General features: G+C 38.8%; 1 protein-coding gene across 9 annotated transcripts in view; it reads right to left on the reverse strand.

Moving 5' to 3' along the window:
* Window positions 1-901: 901 nt before the first annotated feature.
* Window positions 902-13,808, reverse strand: part of SGO1 (shugoshin 1) — a 22,469-nt gene continuing 9,562 nt past the window's right edge. For 8 of the 9 annotated variants that reach the window (XM_069088471.1, XM_069088473.1, XM_069088465.1 and 5 more), the window contains exons 5-10: window positions 13,727-13,808; window positions 11,256-11,335; window positions 9,103-9,170; window positions 7,642-8,304; window positions 1,968-2,157; window positions 902-1,800 (exon numbers count right to left, since the gene is read on the reverse strand). The exon at window positions 13,727-13,808 is cut by the window's right edge. In XM_069088471.1, the coding sequence (XP_068944572.1) occupies window positions 1,656-1,800; window positions 1,968-2,157; window positions 7,642-8,304; window positions 9,103-9,170; window positions 11,256-11,335; window positions 13,727-13,808 (1,228 nt within the window). In that variant the 3' untranslated portion in view covers window positions 902-1,655. The remainder of the gene's footprint in view (window positions 1,801-1,967; window positions 2,158-7,641; window positions 8,305-9,102; window positions 9,171-11,255; window positions 11,336-13,726) is intronic. The other variant, XM_069088472.1, reaches the window with a different exon arrangement.

Consider the following 13,808-nt stretch of genomic DNA (forward strand, 5'->3'; position numbering starts at 1 on the left):
GAGTTGGGTGAATCAGGTAGAAACCAAAAGTGGAAAGCAACTCTGGAAAGGGCTTGGCAGCCCTCACACCGGATGTCTGAAGTTACTAATTTAAAGATTTAAAGTCTTCCTTGAACATACCCTACACCCCAATGGTGGAGGGAACACCTATAGCAATGAAATCTCAGTTTTATGAAGTATATGCCATTTCTGGATATTTATTTACAAAACTTTCATTGCCTTATATAACAAGGCAACTTAACAATGGCAAACCCACAGATATTTTTAAAATCAATTTTTCTTACTTTTTTTTTGCCTTTTCAAGGGCAATTGGGGTTAAGTAACTCGCCCAAGGTTACACGGCTAGTATTTTTGTGTGGGTGTTAAGTGTCTGAGGCCGGAACCGAACTTCAGTCCTCCCGACTCTGGGGCCAGGGCTTTTCTCACTGCGCCACCTAGCTGCCCAATTTTTTCTTACTTTTCACAAAGCAGCAGAAGATAAGCAAAAATAGGCATCACTATTTTGATCACATTGGAAGGGTTCAATACACAACCCTGTGCCTTCATTTTGTAGATTTGTTTTTGAGGATCTGTTGAGATACCAAACAGGAAGATGTGAATGCTCATTCAGTCAGCCTTTTGTTACATTAACAATCTTATTTGCATTGAAGCAAACTGACTTAAGGTGAAACCTGGTGTCTCTGGTAGGATCTGCTCCTAGTGAGAATGGAGGAAGCTGCCTAGGCCAGCCCTATACCAAACAACTAAAAGTGAAGGGGCATTCCTTTTGAGTATGTCCAGGTATGTAGTCATTTTACCTTTCATTGCTTTGGTTCACTACTAAGATATCTTTTACATTAAAATTCAAAGACAACTGCTCCAATTAGTAAAAAAGAAAACGCACTTTAAATGGAGAAGACAATTGTCGCAGGGCTACCTTATAAATTTTTATTATTTCTGGTATATGGTAAGCAACAGATTTCTTAAAAGTTTAAGCAGATATATACAAAGCTAAAAAAGTCAAAGTGATTAAATCATACAAAGTGACCAGAAATTGTATTGTTAGCAGGTAATGAAATTGAATAATTAAGAGTTCTAGGGGCGGCTAGGTGGTGCAGGGAATAGAGCACCGATCCTGGAGTCAGGAGGACCCGAGTTCAAATCTAACCTTGGACACAACACACAAACTAGCCGTGTGACCTTGGGCAAGTCACTTAACCCCAATTGCCCTCCAAAAAGCAAAAAACAAAAACAAAAAAAAGAATTAAAAAAAGAGCTCTGAATGATTCTTTACCTGTCTTTTAATACATTTCAGTTATAATTCCCCATATATGGGGAAAACAAAGATGTCTGAAGTTACTAATTTAAAGACTGTCTAATTAACCAGCACCATTTTCTCTACAATTACTATAGGAAATATAATTTTCATTGAAACTAGGGGCTTTAGGTAGTATAATACATTTAAGCTTTTAAAGATTTTTTAAAGCTTTTTAAAGAGGGTAAGACCAGTTATTTATCTACAGCAGGAAAAAAAAATCAATGTCAAATGTTTGAAGATAGGTTTTTAAAGCACTATGATGCTTTAAACAGCAGAACTTTTCATGTTAATAGTTCTGCCTACTCTGGTTCCAATAACACCATCAATTCTTTTCATTCAAGAAGTTTTAAGATGAATTTCAACAACATCCAACAAAAGCTTCATTGTATTTGGAGAGTGAATTTTTGTTGGAAGATCTGCGTTGTCCAGGGTCCTTTTTCTCTTTGAAAATTGGAGAATTCAAAAAACATACATCTGTAAATGGGTCTCCTCTTCTCAGTTTTCTATGAAAATAAAATAAGATGTTAGAAGTAATTCTAAGATTCATATATAGCCTTTGTAGTTCAAATCAGAATCACAGTTGAATTAAATCACAATGTGAGTCTCAGTCCTTCTGTCCCAAAACCCACAACCCTCTGCCTCACCCCACAAAAAGACCATTACAACATACGCGCTAAGTGTAGGTTCCTTATAATTCACACTGAGGGTACACCTGCGCTTACGCAGGGGCAGTGCAGAACTTTCTTCACTCTTGCTGAAGGGAATGGAATGTTTTCTGCTTTTTGCACCAGAAGTTTGATCGATATTGGTGACATCCTTCAAGCCGAGATGAAATGACTGTTGAGTTTCAGAAGGTGAACCTATGGAGAGAACATTCACTGAAGAATGATCCAGAAAAAGTAAAAAACCTAAAATTGATTCCAGTTATGCAATCTGAGTTTAGAGAAGTCAGAATGTTTACCTGATGCAACTTTGGTTCTGTTCTCACAAATAAGATAAGACATGAACTTAGAAAATACAACTTTGAACAGGATAAGTATGTAAAGAATACTAATGGTCTAAGAAAAGGGAGAAATTCTATCCAGCTGGAGTAGGGGGTAGTCAACACTTCATGAACAATGTGGCAGTTGAGTTCAGAAACATGGGGAAAACAACAAGCAGATAAAAAGGTCATGTTACTTACTCAAGACACAGGGAACAGGGTGATCAAAGGTAGGAAAAGAGGACACAGGGTGAACTGTTCAGTTCGACTGGAGCACTGAATAAGTGAAGAGTATTTGATGAGGTTTGAAATATAGGCTGGACTCAAGACTGTGTGAGGTCTTGAATTCAAGGAAAAGGAGTCTGATCTGTTTAGTGGAAAGTAGGGGTGGGGGCACCTAGCTTAGGTTTTTAAGTAGTAGGGTGACCTGATCATATTTGTGTTCTAGAAAGACTAATAAAGAAGATTTTGTGTGTGGGATCAATTGTGGGGAGGAGAGGAAAGGGAGGCAGGTTTGTCAAAAGGTATAGCCCATTCAAAAAGCAAAAATAAAGAGCTGAATTAAGGAGGCAGCAGTGGGAGGGGCTGGATTTGAGACATTAGGAAAAAAATCAACAGCACTTAGCACCTGATCTAATATGGGAGTGGGGTGGGGAAAGGGACACACACAGATGGACAGACAGAAGTCAGAGCTGGATATATAAATTTCAAAGTCATGTGAATAGAGGTAACAGTTGAAGCCATGGGAATGTACAGGATCACCAAAGAAGAAAGCACAGCAAGAGGAGAAAGACCAAGGATAGAGCATCAGGTAATGCTAGAAAGAAAAGAAAAGGGATACCATGAGGAAGATGGAAAAATGATTAGAAGATTAAGAAAGAGGAAAATCTGATGGGAGATAAAGCCTTAGGGAATCAAAAGGATAGTGCAGACTAGAGATGTCAGGCTCACTAAGTGACGCCCAGATTAAAATATCACTAGGAAACGTTGAACAAAATAAAATACAACATATAAATGTGGCCTGCAGGGGTTTGTTTTGAGTGTGACCCACCTGCTGTACACTTGTAAATGCTATAGACATCAAAGAGGAGGAAGACTGAGAAGCCACTGGATTTAGTAATCAGACCATTTAGTGACCTTTTTGAGGCTAATTTTTAGTAGAACTGTCTGAGCACATGGCAAATTTTAATGAGTTTTAGAGGCAAACCAGTGATGTAGTAACAAAATTAAGTAGAGATTGCTTAAGAGGGGCAGAAAAAAGGGAAAAGATGGGGAAGTGGCAGGATTAGAAAAAAAAAAGGGAGTGTTTTTGAGCAGAGATGAAGGAGCCAAGGGAAAGAGACTGAAGACATAAAGAAAGGACATAGATAATAGCACCCAAGTCTAAGGAAGAGCTGGAAAGGAGAGTGAGGGAAGTAAGGTTAGAATTGGTTAGGAGAGCCATCAGCCAGAAGGTGAAGTGGAAAGTGGGGGATGAAGGGAAGTTTGCTCCATTAAACTGAAGCGAAGTCAAAATTAACTTCAAATGCACAGAAAGGTTTAAAGGAAGATGAATTACTTTACAATCCCAGCAGATCCAACACAGGCCACTGAAACCAGCTCACCCTGAAAAAGAGGGAGTCATTTCTCCTAAAACGATCTTTTCAGTACTGGGATGTGATCAAATTGGTGGTAGGAGCTCCCCTGTGAAGAAATTCATTGGCAGATCTGTGACTGCTTGGCACCTACTGGTCTTCGGGATGTGCCTGGGGTATGGAAAGGCACAATGACTATCCTGGGTGTCCATGCCCATGTATGTGACAAAGGTGGGACTTGAACTTAGGGCTTCCTGACCTGGAGGACCTTTCTCTATCCATTCCTCCATGCTGTCTCATCTATAAAAGTTTAACTGATATATAAATCAGCTGCTATAACAAAGGACGTCAGAAATCACCTCCATCAGTGAACATTTGATCTAGGCCACAGGAGAAAGAGAGAAGCTCCAGGCAATACAGATGCTGGATGTAATCTACTTAAAAAAACATTACCAAGATGGGGGTGGAAAGTTACAAGATGCCACTTCACAAAACTGTAAAAAGGAGTGAAGTCTGTACAAAGCTTGGCCCAAGACCCAATGAGGTAGATGATCTCCAAAATAACTTTTAGATGAAACTGGAAGGAGTACAAGGAATAAACTGATAGCTGGCAGTAGAAGTACATGTGGCACATCTCTTTAGCCTCTTGAAGTCTCAATTTTCTCATCTGAAAAATGGGGATGATAAATACCTCCACTAAATCCCTTATAGGGTTGCTATTGACATTCCAATAACATAATTCAAGTCAAACATTTTTCAAAGCTTCACTCTGAAAATGTCAGCTATAGCATCCATACAAATCAAATAATCATCCTACTATTTTTTTCCTCGGGTCCGGGTCAATGGTCACACTAAGAGGATTACATTAACTTTTTGATAGCCCAGTTTAAGACACACTAACAGGCTGAGGGGCAGCTTGACACAGCAGAGAGTAGGGCCACCTAGGAGTGAGAAAGACCTGGAGTCCAAACAATTTATTTCTCTGAGCCCCAGGCAGCTAGCTCCCTGAGGCTATCCGTTAGAGGTGAGTAATCAATTTGTCAATGGAGGGTGTTACTATACCAGGATTCTTTAGGCTGATAAAATCACAGGTTCATATTAAAAGAAAAAAAGACTTTATCAGGATAATAAATTAAATTTCTAGAACACTTTGATGTGTCTTTTGTGTCTCCTCCTCCTTCACTACATTAAATTATATTCTTTTGTGGATGTATTTCAGGCTTCCCTCCAGCAGAGGTCAGAGACTCTCATTTTTGTCTTGATATCCTACAGTACAATGACCTACATATAGGAAATTCTTAATAAATGTTGAATTTGACAGTGAGAAGGCAGAATTATTCAATTATATTACTTCTGTGTTTTCAACCGAGGAGGAAGATCTTCAGAACATAAAGGATCAATTAAATGTAATTAACAGAGAATTGACAGGCAAGATAAGTAAAGGGATAGCAAGACTGGAATAAGCAGCACTCAAAGTTCATGTTACTACATCTTGAAGCCTTGAAAAAAAAAAGATTCCATAGTGACACGGACAGATGTATAACAGGAAACAATGTCACAATGTGACAATGACAGGTATACAACATAGCCAGTTTCACACATGTGATGTCATGTGGTGACACTAGCCCAGACAGGGTGAGGCTCCAGAGTAACCACGGTGTAGTTTGGATTTGAACCTTGGCCATGTTATCCTGTGACCTTGGACAATTCACTTAAGTTATCAGGGACTCAGTTATATCATCTGTAATAATAAGTGGGTTAAGCTGGATGGTCTCTCAGGTTTTCACTGTCAGTGACCTCAGAAAATTTCTAGAGGCTGGCACAGGCACCACCTGCCTGGAGAAAAGCAATGCTCTCAGTCTTCAAACAGGAAAAGTGGGTCTTTTCCACCACTACAGACTCGAAGATGTGCCTTCCATTCCTGGCCCAGTTCCAGAAGGGGTCAGGAACGGAATGATTTGTGAACACTGAGAAAGGGAGCCAAGGAATGACCAGTAAGGAAGAGCATCAAGATCAGGTCATGTGAGACCAATCGCATTTGCGAGTCTGGTACAGCAAGCACTCCCACTTTTAGTAGGCCACAGGACAGTCACTCGATGAATGCTTGTGGGTAAGATAGGCAGATAAGGATTAGTTATAGTACAATTAGGGAGATCGGAAGCCAGACCAGGATGGACACATCATTGGATTAAAAGAGCAAAATCAAGTAGAGAGGAAGTCTTGGGACTGTCCTAGGGACTTATCCTTGGCTCTGTTCTACTGAATGACTTGGATCTAGGTATAGATGGCATGTTATCACACGTGCAGATGAAACAAATGCAGGAGGGACATCTAATCCGTTGGATGGCAGAGTTAATATTCAAGAGAAATTTTGACATTCTGGAAGTGATAAAATGAAATGCTGCAGAGACAAATGACAACTTTATGTAATTAAAAAAAGCCCAACTCCACAAGCACAGCACTGGAGAGATGGTTGGAAGGCTGTCTAGGTTAAAAAGGTCTGGAGGGATAGGGTTAGAGTGATGGAGGCCTTAGGGGACTTGAAAGCTCTAAAGAAGCCAATACTGTCACAATTATAGAAGCCTCATTTTTTCTGTAGGAGGCATCTTATATCCAGAAAGACGGTGGCCACCCATCTGTCTGTCATACTCTCTCCTCATTAGGCCAAACATAGAATACTGGGCCCTTCTCTGTATTCCAAGCCCTCAAGACATTGGCTGGCCCATAGTAGGTGCCTAATAAAACTTTCATTGACTGAACTAATTAATCAATCAATCAATTAATTAATTAATTCGGAATGCTCTGCTTAGAGACGGACATTAGCAGACTGGAAGAGGCATAGAGAAGACAATGAGGATGGAGAGGGAGGAAATGACTATACTGTATTACCTGGTTGAAGCAAACTGAAGCTAGGTGAGATTTAGAGGGGGAGACTGAGAGAGGCTATGAGTACTCCCAGGTTTTGCCAGGGGCAGACCTAGGACTAAGAGGTGGCCATTACAAAAAGAACATCTGAATAGAACATTCTCCAGCTGGGATGGGCTGCCAAGAGGTTTTGTTCCACACTTCCTATCATCAACCTCTGAGGAAAAGCTGGACTGATTACCTGCCAAGGGATACTGCATGGTAGAGGGACAGTCATCATTCAGGTAGAAGACTCTACTGAGTTCCTTTCCATTTCCAAGACTCAGGTTTCCGGGTCAGTAACAAACTGAGGGGCCTCCTATGAGATGAATTTCATCTTTTTTTTAACAAAACAGGAACTAAGATAATTTTCTGAAAATGTGATGAGGAGCAGAATTGGGGGCTGAGGCAAGAGAAGTTGTTAATAAGGCAGCATGGAGAATGTGAGAGTAGACGGCTGATTTGTAAAGATTATCAAGTCACTTGATGTGATGAAGCATAAATGTTCACACATATCACTAATTTGATAAGCTGAATTATGTCTGTAATCCATTATAAGCTTTGTAATTTTGTACAATACATGCAGATCCTTTGATTTTGGCCCAACTTTATCTCTTTGCCAAACTTTTTTCCCTGCTTTTGTGGTCTTCACTAATAAGCTATGTGCAATATGCCTGAGAACGTGTTTAAAAACTGGCTTGAAGTGGGCCAGAGAAAGCCAGGAATGGTTTCCCTCATTATCAGCCAGAACAATCCCCCCCTCTCTCCCCAGACAGATGGTGCTTCTGTAACCTCCCCCAGAGAAACATATGGTGACTACATCAGCACCAAACTATCATTTACCATCAACATCAGAACTGTAGACAAACAAATGCTTCACTTACTGATGCAGTGGCTGCTGTCCGCTCTCACAGAGCTCTCAGGGGGGGTTTCACTTGTACCCTTCTTCTGCTCTAACAGCATCCTTTTGGATCGGGGCCTCATTTGAACCGGGCTTAGGAGAGAGACAGGATTTTGCGCGTATTTGGACTTTTGTTTAAAAGGTACATAGAGTTCACCAGAATCCTGTTCTGAAATACTTGATTCAGAGCTGTTCATCTCAGACTGAATGTCGATTTCTTCTTGCTCACCATCACCATCCACTTTCTTTTGCCGGAAAGGAGTGATATGAACACATTCTTCACAATTAAAATCGTAGGCATCGATGGAGTCAATAGACTCACCTAATTTTTCCTTGGAAGAAGTCTTATTACCTCCCCCCCTGCTCTTCCTACCTTTGGATGCACACTTAGATTTTCTCGTCCCACTGGATCTGCCTTTCTGTTCTCTTTTTCCTCTTTGTGAATAATTAATTTTCATTTTAGTTTGACCAATTTCTAAATGATCGAAGGTTTCAGTGTGACATGTATCAGTGCGTGTTTTCCTTACACTGCAGCGCCGAACAGATACACTTCTTGGTAAGATGTTGTCAGGCAGCTTCTCCTCTTCATCTGAAGAAGCCTCATTATTAATCCCCAGTGGATCTAGACAAATGGGAGAGCTTTCTCCTAAGGATTTAATAGATAAATTAATTTACAAGGTTCTCCTTCCTCCCTACCCCCTTACCTAATGGGATATTCCATAGACATGACAGGACCAGAAAGGTATTTTCTACATTCATGATAGGTTGTAAAAGTATCTGTTTTAGGAATAATCTCAGAAAACGATATTATCATTAGGTTTCTTAGTTACATGAATCTGACTTGTGAAAAGATTTTTGTTTGGCCCCTAGAAAAAAACTCTTCAAAGGTCTATTATATTCCTTTAAGAAATGAATCTAGCTGAACTAGTTAATAAATCAACCAACAAAATATTAAGCAACATCTACCTGTACGACACCATAAAAGCAGTTATAGGAAACACAAAAAGTAATGATATGATCTTTTGGGGAACATACAATTTTACTGAATAGGCACGTGAAAAATTGATGGTATACTACCCAGAATTTCTGTTTAAATCTCAAATGAGGAGGACAGGCATTAAATGCTACAGAAATTCAAAGGAGGGAAAAGTCACTGAGGGTAGCAGAACCTGTATAAAACTGAATAGATGGCAGGGAATAAGGCAGAGAGTAAGGAAGACACTTGAGGCAAGAAGAATTATATGAGCAAAGATGAAGATGCATGGATGAGCCACTTCTGGATTTGCCTTAAGGAATACAAAGTAAAGGATAGAAACATGGACTGGGCCCAAACAGTGAATGGCCTTGAATTCTAAGCTAAGGAGTTTAGACTTTATTCTAAAAATAATGGGAAGTCACTGATGGGGTATGAGCAGAGTGGCAACGTTGGCGAGGTGGCAATTACCTTCTACTTGAATTGATTCAGCTTCTTCTCGGTCAGCATCCAGAATAGGTATACGCCTTGGAAGTTGCCTATGAGTAAGTAACAACTACAATTTATTCATTAATCTTATTGTAATAAGAATTTCAACATTTTCCTAATATCTGTTTTTTTTTTAAAGTACCATCTCCAAACCCCGCTAAAGTTCTTTAGCCAGACTATCTACATTTGTTTTTTCATTCCTCCTTAGGTTTGTATTTTTAATCCCCCTCCCCCTGCCCAATTTATTAAAATAATTATTTTTAGTTTTCAACATTCAGTTCCATATGTTTTAAATTTTCTCCCCACTCCTTCCCCAAGACAGCCTGCAATCTGATATGGGCTCCACATATACGTTCCTATTAAACACATTTCCACATCAGTCATATTGCAGAGAATAATTAAAATAAATGGGAAAAACCATGAGAAAACAAAACAAAACAGAAAATAGTCTGCTTTGTTCTGCATTCTGACTATAGATCTTTCTGTGGATGTAGATGGCATTTTCCATCATGTGTCCTTTGGAACTGTTTTAGGCCCTTGCATTGCTGAGAAGGGCTAAGTTTATCAAAATCAGTCCTTGCACATCACAAGGTTTAAAAAAAAAAATAGTAATCACCTTGAGGCTAATTTCTCATTAGTAGCACATGGAATTCTAAATTTTTTTGTGTATGGGGGATGCGGGAAGGGGGGGAAAGAGAAAGAGAGAGAGGGAGAGAGAGGGAGAGAGAGGGAGAGAGAGAGAGAGAGAGAGAGAGAGAGAGAGAGAGAGAGAGAGAGAACAGGACCTATTCTGAACTGTTTGGCCTAAGGTAGTCGGTCCTTATTTGGGAAGAGGCAGTAGGCTGGAATAGATGCAAGGTCTGGGCTGAGAGGAACTGGGCTTGACTGTCAACTCTGCTGCTTCTAATCTATGCAAGCTCAGGTCAGTCAGCTCTCATTCTCAGTTTTCCTGTATGCACTGTGAAGGGAATTAGGCTGGATGACTGAAGATCACTTTGCAGCTTGGAAGAATCCAGCTAGAATGGTCCCTGATCTTCTAGAACTCATAAATCCATTTTTTTTTAAACCGGGAGGAGGATGAAAGTGTCCTAGAGTAGGAGACAGAGGACTTGAGCTCAGAATACTACTGACTATCTGTGTGATCTCTTTAGGCCTTATTTTCCTCATCTTTAAAATGATGTGGTTGGACTATAGGATCTCTGAGGTCCCTTCAGCATTAAATTTATTTTTTAATTTACTACTTCTATTTAACTTAGACTTTTTTCAGTAAACTCTTTATAGTTGGTTCAAAGATAAAATTTGTACATGCTCAAATTATCAAATTCTGAATGAGTACAGTCTGAATTATACTGTATATCCAGCATATCAAAACAGAACACGTCTCGTCTCAAAATGAATGCAAGATTTAAACGTCTTTGATCCACAAAAATGTGATTTTCTCCATCATGTCCAAACACTAATATTTGTAATTTCAAATAAATTGTAATTTTAGTATACTACTTTTACCCATAAAAACCAGTATTTAAATATGGATTATGATCACTTACCAGGGTAGTTTTATGTTAATTAAATAACAACCATCTTGGACATATAAACCTAAACTCAACTCCATTCTTTACATTCACAATGCATTCTTTGATGATCTTGGGTTAAACTGCTTTAAAATGATACATGAAGGAGAGAGGATGGCAGAAAATAGGTAGGAGATGGGAATATATTTTAAAACAGTAACTTGTCCAGCCCAAAAATATAGCATGCATCACATGGCTATTCAAGAATAAGTGCAGTATTTCTTCTATAAACTGGACAATTTATGCCTTAAGAAAAAACATTATTAGAATAATCACTACAATACAACTCTCAGTTTGGAAAGTAAAGAGCATGATTTTTGGGAAAAGAATGCCAATCCTAGAAAGGTTTCTTGTGCTGAGCCAACAAAGAAGACAATTAAAAGTGTAAGAAAGTGAAAATTTTTTTTTTTGGCTCTGTGATTTCAACAAATTTCATTTCAAAAGAACATTCAGACCCCAGATTTACTAAACTATATGACAGAACTTTTTGTCAGTAAAAGATTATTCTGTTTCTGAAAGGTGCAGGTGCATTTATTAATAATTTTGAAAAACTTTCATACTAACGGTAAGTGATTTACTGCTGGGTCACTGGAGATATCTTCTTTGTAGCATTCTTCTGTTTCTGAGGTATACATTCTCTGGTTCTGTTAACATGTATGAAAAACATTCATTAACATGAAAATACTCATATAGAAACGTTACCAGTTACTGTATCAGTTTAACTATACAAGAGAAGGCAAATAAGTATGACCCATTTCTGCGGGCTTCCTCTTTAGCTATAAAAATCCTACTCAGGTTCTGAAGGTCTAAATACTCTTGTCTCCAAAAAAGGAGTGGAAGGAAATAACAATTTTTCTTGAACTTAAATATTTTGTCTTCAAAGAGATGTTATTTTAGGAAGCAATATTCAGATCAAAATGGTATTACAGGAACACTGAAGATGATAAACTCACCATGTTGGATGACACCAGACACATACATAGTCTCTATTTTCTGAAGGTTTAAAGTCAAGTTTTTTGAAGGGTTCAATTTTCTGCTATTCTTGTAGTTACTATTTGAAAAGTTTATTCATAGCCATTATTATTGATAGTAGACAGATTAAATGAAAAAGTAGTACTTGGTATACTTTATGAATAATTCTAAAATTACACTGAGACTTTGGCTAAAAAGAAAAATGTAACAGAACAGATCCAAAAGGGTCTTTAGACACTGAACAGCACAGCTAAGCCTGTATCATTATCTGCCTAGTCAGAAATGAGCAAAGGGAAATGTTCCCTCTAAAAGGTTTTAATCTTTTTATAGATGTTACAATTAGAGTCACATCAGTGCTTGTAGAGAACAAGAGCAGGAAAACCACTTCTGATGGACAATTTTCCCCCTTAAAGATTCTAACGCAGTTTATCCAATAAATGCCAAGATTTCTCTGCTATTATCTTCTAGTCATTCACGAATGACTCAAAAAGCTGGACCATAGAGAGTGGAACTTTTACTACTTCCTTTAAATGTCTCCATTTGTTAATAATAAGCCTTTCTAAATCCAGCTCTTACTCAACTTCTGTGGCCGAATCTCACTAACCTTGAGAGAGACTAGGAAATGATTCAAGTATTTTTTCCCTCCTTGAAATACTGGGAAGACCAAAGAAAAGCAATCTCATCTATTTTTTTTTTTTAATATTGAACTTAACACCCAAAGAGGGATCATTTCAACATATAAAGTAGAAGAGAACAAGTGAATTCTATGTGAAACCACAAACTTCTATTATGTACAGCTTATTTTTAAAAGTATATAATAGATTCAATGTGTTACTTTTGAAATTGTCCTCTTTATCTGTTTCCTTCTGAATTTCTTTCTGTTCCTCTTTTCAATGAACCCCTAATTCTTTTTCTTCTTTTTTTTGGGCAATACCATCACGTACTTCGCCCAACCCTAAATCCCACCCCATGAGAAAACTGTATTTGAAAGAAATAGGCACAGTTAACCAGAACAAATCCATACATTTGCTACGTCTCATTCAATCTCCCCTATTTTTAAGACACATGTTATGAACTGTGGTGTCTAGAAGAACGGCAATGTCCTCAACAGAAACAGGTTAACTTGGGAGGAGGAGAAAAGATAGTAATTTGGACAAAGACACACAGATTTTGGAATCATCTGTGTAGAGGTAAGACTGGCAACTGATGAAACTGCCATGGGCCAGCATGTGGAGCGAAAAGTAAAGGCCTAGGATAGATGTGTGGGGGTCTTTCACGCTTAGGGGGCAGGTCTAGGAACCAGGATGAAGTAGTGGTATAGGAAGCCAAAGGAGGTGATCCACGATCAAGGGATGGTCAACAGTGTCAATAACAGCAGAGAGGTAAAGGAGGATAGGAATTCACTCCAAAAAGATCACTGGACTTTAAGTTATGAGGTCACTGGTAACCTGGCAGTTTTAGCACAATAGTGAGGTTAAGCAGTGAATGAATGATGAGAAGTAGTAGTGGAACATTCTTTCTAGAAATCTGGCAGGAGAAGGGAAGATTGACATAGAATGGTAACTCAAGGGGTCATTTTAAAAATGGGGAAACTTGGCATGTCACAGGCAGCAGAGAAAGAACAATTAGAAAGGGAGAGAATGAAGACAGGTGAGAGGGAAGAAATCATCAATTAGGCAACTCTCCAGGATTCATGGAGGAAATGGAATTAAAGTTAGAAGGGTTAGACCTGAAAAGGGACCCCTTTCCTTTGGAAAATGACTCAAAGAAGAGGATAAATGAAGCTATATATGGGTTTTGAGATATGAAGGAGGGGAAAAGAGGAACTCAGGAAAGTGGGAAGCAAAGTCGTCTGCTGTGAGGGGGGGGGGGGCAAAAAGGGGCCCGAGAAGGTTTAGAGCAGCTATTCAGGGATTTCCTTTTCTGAGTACCTTCATTAATACACAACACAAAAAAGCACCAGCACCTCAGAAACGTTATCATGTACCTTGCAGGTGTTCAATAAATAGCAACTGAAATAAATGTCTTAAAAGAAAAAAAGAAAGACAATTGAACAAACTTACAAGAGTTGTAGAACACAAAACTTGAGCTGGGCTAAGAAGGTCAGCTGTCTCTAGCAATTTTTGAGTGACTTTACAAATAATT

This window comes from Petaurus breviceps, unplaced genomic scaffold (genome assembly GCF_028583685.1).
Source record: "Petaurus breviceps papuanus isolate PSGF00001 unplaced genomic scaffold, PetGlider_PUasm1.0 185, whole genome shotgun sequence".
NCBI classification, from domain to species: domain Eukaryota; kingdom Metazoa; phylum Chordata; class Mammalia; order Diprotodontia; family Petauridae; genus Petaurus; species Petaurus breviceps.